The 9,993-nt window shown below is 36.0% G+C and overlaps 1 protein-coding gene across 1 annotated transcript; it reads right to left on the bottom strand.

The window, feature by feature from the left end:
- Positions 1-910: 910 nt before the first annotated feature.
- On the bottom strand, positions 911-8,891 carry LOC147381885 (UDP-glucose 4-epimerase GEPI48-like). Its single transcript, XM_086429856.1, has 9 exons — positions 8,612-8,891; positions 7,618-7,667; positions 6,434-6,569; positions 6,170-6,271; positions 5,650-5,877; positions 4,476-4,554; positions 3,286-3,368; positions 2,848-2,939; positions 911-1,279 (listed from the first exon to the last, which is right to left on the bottom strand). Exons 1-9 carry the CDS (start codon positions 8,792-8,794, stop codon positions 1,186-1,188), a joined length of 1,047 nt encoding a protein of 348 aa, XP_086285982.1. The 5' UTR covers positions 8,795-8,891; the 3' UTR covers positions 911-1,185.
- Between the last annotated feature and the right edge of the window lie 1,102 nt (positions 8,892-9,993).

Raw genomic sequence — 9,993 nt, 5'->3', positions numbered from 1 at the left:
GGTGAGGGTGATCTCTTCACCATAGAGATCATCCTCACAAAACAAAAAAACAAAAAAACAAAAATCAGCCCATTCCGAAGTTTATAACTCCTATTTTGAAAAATGTTTGGCTCTCTTTAGAGCCTCTGAACGCTTCCCTACAAATAAATCCCTACAAATAAATCCCAACAATTGGATTTCATGCTTACACAATTAGGATAGTGTACTCACAACTTCAATATCACCCATTATCACCCATTCCGAAGTTTATAACTCCTATTTTGAAAAATGTTTGGCTCTCTTTAGAGCCTCTGAACGCTTCCCTACAAGTAAATCCCAACAATTGGATTCCATGCTTACACAGTTAGGATAGTGTACTCACAACTTCAATATCATTCTTATATTTCAATCCTTTCTAACACAATGGCATTAAGAGTTTAATTGCATTTGAAAAATCTAAACTGTTTGTTGGTATAAACTAATTACTATATAACCAACCTCCTCACATGTTTGCAAAATGCACCCTATTTAAAGGAAAAATAGATACTGAATGGGTCCTTTCGGTGTCCTCCTATTGAACCTATTTAGACCAATCCATACTAAGTTGCCAAGTGGGTGCATTTTTTTCTTGATAACCTGTTACCAATTAGAGTCTTATTCTTAGGGAAATGCTCCAGTGACTGTGCAAGGCACAGCATTTCACACTGCAATGACGTGGATATGTGCACGGATGCTTTTTCCTCGAGATACAAGTTAAGAATCTATGATTCTGTGTGCACCTCCACATCAGCACAGTGTGAAACGCAGTGTACTGCGCAGTCACTTCAGCACAACTCCTTACCTTTTTCTTTTTGATAAGCAGCACGACTCCTTATCTTATCATAACCTGACGAACCATGTCCCCTACGAAGCAGCAACCCGCAAGCCAAACTGAGCAAATGAAAAACCAGATATCATTTTTTTTAATGCTGGCAACACAGCTAGTACTTCACTGGTTGGGTTGGGTTCTGCCTAAGCCAGCTTACCAACACATGAATGCAAAGTACACTGTTAATCAGTTAAATATAAGTGTGAGAATAGCGAGCTCAAAACATCAATAGCTTTTCTGAGCAAAGCACAAGTAAAATGTGAATGATAAGTGAAAGATGGTGGGAAAGGAAAAGAGGATGGAATGAGATTATTGTGAGATGATACTCAGAATTTTGATCAATTAGTGGAGTCTGGAGATCCATAGCCCCAAGGGTTCTTGCTTGCCCAGTTCCACTGATCCCTGCACATCTCGTCAACCCCATATTTTGCTCTGCAAGTCCATTAATTAAAATCCATAATTTAAAACCGAAAAAAAAGAAGAAGGCTAAACTGCAAAAATTAAATTCTGCACATGTAATGAACTAGTAACAATGGCCCACCAACTAATCAATCTGGATTCTGGACTATTGAATTTGTTGGCCACCCCCCAATAAGTAAGCAGATGAAGGAGGGTATTGAACCCAGGTAGGTGGCAATACAGCAAACAGACTTCAACCAACTTGCCAAGATGGCAAGTTCAAATCAATCAAAAGAAGATCGCAACTTCATCGATTCGTATAGATAGAAAATCAGAAAAATTAGAAACTTTCAATAGCCTAATGCATGAACTCTTTTCCTCAACCTGTATTTTTGGTTTTCTTTTAGCAGTCCATATTTCAACTTTTCAAGAATAAGATAATAAAAAGGTTAGAAAACAAGGATGCTAAAGAGCCCTATGGAGGTTGGTTTTGGAAAGGAGTGCTCAAGGCGTAGTTCTAGGAAGATACTTGGTGTGGTGACACTCCATTGATTATCTATTCCATCTTGATGAAGAAGTTGACAGCGCAAGAGTTCAAGGATCAGCATTGTGGAGATAACAGTTGGAATCTCGATTTTAGGAGGAACTTGAATAATTGGAAAGTGGGTTCAGCTAGCAGTCCCATCAACTTTGTATCGTCCCGTGTAATCTCGCCCTTGATGAGGATTCAATGGTATTAGAAATATAGTAAGGACAGTGTTTCCTTGTAAAATCCTTTTACCATGTTTTAGCCAAGGATTCATTGCGCCCTGAGTTTCCGGCATATTCCATTTGGAGTCCACGTGTACCTTCCAAGATTATTTTTTTCTCTTAATTTTGGTCTGCCACACTTGATAGAGTTCTTACTTTGGAACATCTTATTCTTAGGTATAGGGGTATCATTTTAGTCACAATTCTAATACATGCAAAAATAATAGTCAGTCAGTCCCCTTCTGATTCACTATAGTTGTGTGTATTCTATCGGGTCTTATTTATTTAGTCTATTTCATATTTGGGTTCTCCCCAAATCAATTTGTTCCTTATTTAAAAGTTGTAGCAATGTAGTTTTCTTGGCAGGAAACAAATCCCTTGTTCACCAATCCCTTCTGTCATAGTGGGGATATGGAAAGAGCACAATTGACGAGCTTTCATAAGAAAAGAAAAGGACTAGCAGGCATTGATCATCAGTGTCATGAGATTCTCTACTTTTGGTGCAAGCAATTTGAGGAATTCAAGGGTGTCTTCTTCAATGGGTTTTTAACCCCTCAAATGGGAGCTTGTTTGTAATGAATCCAATCACTTGCTGTGGTCATTGATAATGTATTTTCTGTTTTTGTTATTTCTCTTTTAATGATGTTATTGCAGGAAAGTCCTCTCGACCTCATAATATAATCTCTATATTTAACCACACAAAAAAAAGTAAGAAAAGGTTAAAATCTTCTAATCAGTTTTATTAGGGACTGGGCTATTCCACAGTCGATCATGAAAGTATCTCCAGTTCATCATTGATAGACATGCTTCTATTTATTAGCATATTCATGTGTGTTTAGGTTCAGACATACCTCCAGTTCAGTTCATGCTCTGCTTTATCTGTTGAAGCATAGACAACCTCAGCATCACCAGGTCGTCGCTCTGCCATAACCAGAGGGATTTTCTGGGACAAGCAAAATGTTTCAGGTCAGAAACCAAAATCCAGGATTAAAAAAAAAGGGAAATCCACAATAGGAACTATTTCATTGGTGAGGAGAAAAAGGCCAAAGTTAAATAAGCAACACTCAGAACTCAAAACAATTATTTGGTGAGATGAAACAAAATCAAATGGTGATGACTACTTGCACCAAAAAATCTGGCAGTCCAATTTTTCAGATATGTTTCATGATGGGTTAAATTTCCATGAAAATGGAAAGCTCATCTCTCTTTGGAAATTAGAATTGGGGGGAAATTTACTTTGTAAAGTTAAAAAGTATTTACTAGAAAGTCATTGTTAAAGAGGAGAGCACCTTTCCAGAGGCCTTCTCAAATGCAGCAACCATCTCCAAGACCGAGGTCCCTTTTCCAGTTCCTAAGTTGTACACTTCACAACCTGAGCGATACAAACAGCTTCGTCAGAACCCATTCATTTAAATCCTTCATTCAATTAAAGTCCTTGGAAGAAAAATGAAGATTTAAGTTGAATTATCTTTCCCTCTTTGGTTGGGAAGATATGGATTTTGTTGCACAGTTAACCAAAAAAAAGTATTATCTTTGTACAAAAACTTGACACGTATTTGGAAAAAAATAGCATGAACTGTAAGAACACTAAAAGCATGAACTGCAAAGCCTAAATCCTTCATTCAGTGGAAATCCCCGGAAGAAAAATAAAGATTTAAGTTGAATTATTTTTCCCTTTTTGGTTGGGAAGATATGGATTTGGTTGGACAGGTAACCAAAAAAAAATTATAATCTTTGTAAAACTTGAAACGTATTTGGAAAAAAATAGCATGAACTGTAAGATCACTGAAAGCATGAACCGTGAAGCCTATGACATGGTTCTTAAAAGTTAGTTATATCCAAAGTAAGTTGAAGGCCGATAACATGGAATTGCAATTTTGTATGATTCTGAATAGAATTGCCAATGCTGCAAATGCTGGAAAAAATTGTGTCTGCACGAACATGCACGTGGAGAGACACACATGAAATATGTCAAAAATCCATGTTTGGAATCTACAATAAACGATACTGATATTAAAAGTACGGAAATAGGTGATGATATGAAAAATAAAAAATAAAAATTATCATCATCATATATGCTTTATTCCCAATATTGGAGTTGGCAACATGAACATAACTTACTATCTTTATCTTACATTTCATAAATGAGTCGTACACGTTACAGGCAGTCTTTTAAGTCCTTTATGCTTCTCCCTTGTCTCCTCAACATTTTTTCAAAGCTCATATGATGCTCTACAACACTTTAGGGTCTTCTATATACACATTGTATAAAGTACCTATTATGTTTCCCAACCTCCTTTGCAGGTCCTAGCACTTTGGAAGGGCCTTAAAAATATTTCTTGCATTGCGTCCCACTTAGATAAGTATGGATTAACATGACTACAGTAATTATTCTGAAACAGTTAAGCTATCAGATATTCATATACATTCTTCCAGCGAAATAGATACGAACAAAAGAGACAATTTTCAAAGCACAAACCTATATTAGCATCAAATAGCTTGTGCAATGCAGCAAGGTGTCCATCTGACAAATCAACAACGTGAATGTAATCACGTACCTGAAAGGAAACATCAAGGATCGATATAACATGCCTTTTTATGGAAATAAGAGACTTGGAAAAGATACTGAAAATTTGCACTCAATTGTGCAAGGTCAATTGGTGGATGCAATGGTGAGAACAGGGGCTATTTCTTTAAAATGGTTGTCAAGGAAATTCCCCAAAGAAAAAGTTAAAATAAATTTAAATGAACACAAAAATATAATTCACTCTGCAAATTGGAGAATAAACAGATCAGATCAACGGAAGGAAAATTGAAAACAATCATAGACTAGGCACTTGTAGAAGCTCTACTAAGAAATGGAAGATTCGTATTTCAGATATGAAATGAGTAATAGAAGTAACGGTCACCAACTAGGGCGGTGATGACAAAATTGAAATTTAAAATTCAATGCAACGAACTTGGTATTTTGTATGTATGATAAAACTAGAAAATGTACATTGGTCGTGAAAATGTAGTGACTTTATTTGTGATGTGGAAGCACTACTCTCTGTCCAAGCCTTGGACCGGCCAAGGCCTCAAAGTCATCCACTTTAGGTGAGACCAGCTATTTTTTATTGCACATTTCCACCTCATCATATAATGTTGCCATTATTTGCATTATATTGACCATAGAGTTAGGAAACAGTGCACATTTGGGTACATGTCTATCTGGAGGGTGACAGAAGGAAATTCTGGATTGATGACCATGAATGCACTTGTGTCAACTGACTTCTGGACTGTTTTCCACATTTATTTCGATGGAGGTTTCAGTCAAGTGAGATAGTTACTAGTTAGGTCATCTAAATAGTGAGAATTTCCGACGCTGACCAATCCAAGGCCTGGCCTATTATAATAACCTCAATGGCATAATATTCAAGCAAAAAAAAAAAAAAAAAAAGATCCACTGATGTTTTCGGGTTTGGGGAACTGATTGCCTTGCTTGTGAGGAGATAATTCCATAAAGGGATGTGTGCATACAAACTGTGAACTGGGTTTTCATTTGAAAATATTGTTATACTTTTAGCTACACTGAAAGCCTGTCCATATGAAATTTAAGAAAACAAACATATATAAAATTAAATGAATGAACATGCTGAAGATGAAAATCATACCCCAGTGCCATCCTTTGTTGAATAGTCATTACCATATACAGTCAGTGCAGGTCGCCTGCCAACAGCCACTTGTTGTACAAAGGGCATAAGATTGTTTGGGATACCCCGGGGGTCTTCTCCTATATAGCCGCTGGGATGAGCTCCAACTGGATTGAAATATCTAAGCAAAATAATCTTCCATTCAGAGTCTGAACGGTAGACATCACGACATATCTCTTCAATGAATAGCTGCAAGGATAGACATAATAAGATACTCTTGGTAGGGGCAGGCAACATCATGGAATGTGGAGCACAGAATTCTTTTAAATCCTAATTTGGTAAGCATGGATTATTGAACACAATCTTCAGATGATGATGATGCTTGAGAGTATAAGATACTTGTCAGGAAAAGAAAAAAATTATCTTGAATAAGTGTTTAGTTAGAGACCAGCGCAACGAAGAAGTGGAAATAAAAAAGCATCATCACGGTCGCAAGTCCAACATCTGTCTTTTAGTGGTTCGATCATTGAGTAAAATATACCTTGGTTTGTCCATATGGATTTGTCGCACATAGGGGGAACTCTTCTGTACAGGGAACCTCCTTTGGCCATCCATAAACGGTAGCCGATGATGAGAATACAAGCTGAAAAAAAAATTGAACATTAACATATCAACGAATGATTTGAAGCAAAATGGAAGGGCAATCATAACTGGGAAGTAATCTAAGAATTATATATCACCACAGATTTATAAAATCTAAAATTTTTTGACAACATAGATGAAGTAGACCGGATGAGATTAATACCTTTTTGCACCCATGAGCGCCCATGACTTCCAAAAGATTTATTGTGCCAATAATGTTGTTATGATAATAAAGCAATGGTTTTTGGACACTTTCCCCAACAGCTTTCAATCCAGCAAAGTGAATTACAGCATCAAAACTGCAATGCAAATGGGAAGGGAAACAGGAAAGATCAGAGCATATAATATAGCAAAAAACAAGAGAGCAAACCTAAGGAATCCATCAGGTAGTCATACCCTCAGTCTTTGTAAAGAATCTCTCTTAGGTATCCAAATAATTATTCTTCCACTAATGTCATATTAAGGACTCTTAATGGTCATTAAAAGAAGTTAGGGGTCACAGAAGCACTTGCTCAAAGCTTAGCAATTTTAAAAGATTTGGCGAGTCAAAAAGACTAAAAACTCATAAAGGATAGATCCATCACAGCTAATATCAAAGAAACTGATGAAAAATTAATAACAAATATGAATGAGAAGATCATGCAAAACTTTCTAACATCAAGGAAGACAAAATGCATAAAAGATGCTGCCAAGAAATTTTTTTGACATGTTCCATGGCTAACATGCTTAAGTTTTTTTATTTTTTTCTAACACAGGGAACTTGCTTTACAAGATTCTTTCTTTTCTATTATTTTGGTTTTTATTGAAAATGAGGAATGATCAGTTTTCGACAAGAAGAAAAGGGTTCAATAGTGTCAAGCAAAGACCAAGGGTCTGTTATTACCATTATTATCTTTTAGGTTTAAGTATCCCAAGTCTGTGGTACTACCACACAAAAACTTTACCACCTTTCCGAGGTGGCACCTTCTAATGATCAAAGCTTTATGGTACAAGTGGTACTATATTTCAGGAGATATTGGGGGAATTTACTTTGAAGACTTTGTCAGATGGGAGAATTCGATTCATAGCCCCCCCCCCCCCCCCCCCTCGCTCTCTCTCTCTCTCCCCAGTTTATTTTCAGTTCAAGCCTTGAGTCCATGTGAGGCTCTCTCTCATTTCCCACCCATTTTTGGTACACTATACTTTCTACTCACTATAATAAATTTCTTCTACCGATCTAAAGGCAAAATGCACCATGTTATTAGAGCAGCAAATTAAAGAAATTTATAACTGCCAAGATTCTTATTTTATAAAGGTTTTGAAAGAAGTGGCTTGGTATTAAACAAAACTGTTCAATCAAAACCATACCTCGTTGAAGCAAAAACTTTCTCCAATGCTGGTTTATCACAAAGGTCAATCTGCAATGGAAAACAGAAAATTTAGCAATCTGGACCATTAAACGAAGGTTTGGATATTCAGGAGATAGATCGAATTTCATTATCAACAAACAATTAAGCTCACACTTTTTGAATTGATACGCTACAGAAATATGTCAAAAATCAAACTCAAACATAAATTAAAGAGCTAATAAAATTTCCAAATAAGTACATCTGTTTGTATGGAAACTAAAGAGACTGATCAAAGAGCTAATCAACTCACAGATCCAGAATAAACTTTCCAAATTAATACACCGGTAGGTAGACTGCGATCTTCATACATTGATCAAACACGTAATTATTTAAAGAATAAACCTCCAACATTATCTGAATTGATTTTGAAGCTACATTAAAAGCAGAATCAATAATCACCAACAGAAACAGTGTAACAAAGTGGAATCCACCTCAAAATCAAGAAATCTATGTACTGGAAACTAAGGAGACTGATCAAAGAGCTAAGCAACTCACCAATCTTCTATCTCAAACTTTCCAAATTAATACACCTATAAGTAGACTCTGATCTTCATATATAGATCAAACACGCAATTACATAACGAATTAATCTCCCATTTTTCAAAGTAATCGGTCACATTTGAAGCTACACAAAATACAGAACCATTAATCTCCAACAGAAATATAGTTTAAGAACAGTAATCAAGAAATCTTTCTGTATTGAAAATTAAGGAGATTCATCAAAGATCTAATCAATTCACCAATTACCTCAAATTTTCCAAATTAGTACACATATGGGTAGTCTGCGATCATCATAAAGACATAAACAGATCAAATATGTGGTTTTAAACGAATCAACCTCCAACATTTCGAAGTAATCATCCATCAATCAATCTAACCAATAATCTCTAACAGAAACAGAGTAACAAAGTATGATCTACAACAAAACAAGAAGAACACGATCTGTTGCTCACCTGATGAAAGACGAGATTCTTGCCAAGATCACCAGAAAGCTCTACAACTCTCTTAATGGCGATTTCAGAGGAGTTATCGAGATTATCGATGATAACGACCTTGAATCCTCCCGACAAAATCTGGATAACTGTGTGGCTTCCGATGTATCCTGCTCCGCCTGTAACTAATATGCTCTTCGCCATCGCAAGAACTGGAGATCTACGAAGGGTGGGTGGGCTGGTGGTGTTGGCCACTTATATAGGGCGAAGTTCACATGCGGCAACAATCTGAAATAAATATTCTTCAGTTTTGTTGAAAAATTGACACATGTCGAGTAATCCTTTGGTGTCAGATCTTATAATATTGTCAGACTGACTTTTGTGTGTCAACGCACCTATTAATGGAATTAAATATGACACCATAGTTTGTACTACTTCGTAGTGTACGTGGAGACAATTCAATTGAATTGGACTTCCAGTGTTTTCAAGCCCTAAATTTGCAGGTAAAACTCCTGGAGTCAACTCGGAGGTCCTCTACTCAACGATTCAACTCGAAAAATGTACCAAGTCGGATCAGAATCGTGAACCGAGCTATTTGTCATATACAACTCCACTGCATCGATCATGTTTTTTAATGTCACAGGGTGTTCAAATCAGAAACTTTTCTTTTTTTTTTTCCCTATGGGCAGGAGAGAGAAAGGGGCGTTGGGAAGTTGGCCTAAAATAGTGTCCATTTATCCTTACTCTATATGTGTATATGGTAAGATTAGAGACAACATTGTAGATAAAGTTTTATCTTATATGATTAAAAAACTTCAGAACGAGCTGATTTTTGTGAGGATAATCGTTATGATGAGTAGATCATCCTCACAAAAACTCAGCTCATTCCAAAACTTTTAACTCCATAAAAAATGATTACAAAGTAACGGTAAAAAATTGGGGATACACAATTCTTCAACTTATAAATTAGGATTACAAATTTCGAAATAGGTTGATTTTTTGTGAGGGTGATTTTCTCACTATAGAAATCATCATCACAAAAAATCAGGTCATTCTAAAACTTTTAGTCCATGATTCGTTTGACGCCCCTTCTGACATATGTTTACTGACGTGGCATGGGTTAGAATCATAGATTTTCTCGAGATACACAAATGTACATCACCATAAATACGTACAATTGTGTATTTCGAGAAAAAAATCTATGTTTTCTAGAATTCACCTGTGCATACAGCACGAGTATCCTTTCTCAAGTTAAAGGAGTAAAAGCGAAAAAAAAAAAAAAGATTAAAGTAGGTGGTTGCAATTTTAACATCACCAACGAATATGACTTGAAATCAACATGAAATTAGTGTGTTTGAGGTATTATTGAAAATTAATTTTTAAAATTAGATAAAGATGAAAAT

This window comes from Akebia trifoliata, unplaced genomic scaffold (assembly GCF_017979445.1).
Source record: "Akebia trifoliata isolate Shusen 1 unplaced genomic scaffold, ASM1797944v1 Contig00203, whole genome shotgun sequence".
Classification (NCBI taxonomy): Eukaryota; Viridiplantae; Streptophyta; class Magnoliopsida; order Ranunculales; family Lardizabalaceae; genus Akebia; species Akebia trifoliata.
Note: the sequence above shows the minus strand (reverse complement) of the source record. Positions and strands in the feature narration are given on the sequence as shown.

Excerpts from the sequence above, each read along its gene's own strand:
- LOC147381885 (XM_086429856.1), bottom strand. The coding sequence starts at position 8,794 with ATGGCGAAGAGCATATTAGTTACAGGCGGAGCAGGATACATCGGAAGC. Across the intron at positions 5,878-6,169 it reads ATCCATATGGACAAACCAAG|CTATTCATTGAAGAGATATG; the intron begins GTATATTTTACT and ends CTATCCTTGCAG. Across the intron at positions 4,555-5,649 it reads CAACAAAGGATGGCACTGGG|GTACGTGATTACATTCACGT; the intron begins GTATGATTTTCA and ends GTTTCCTTTCAG.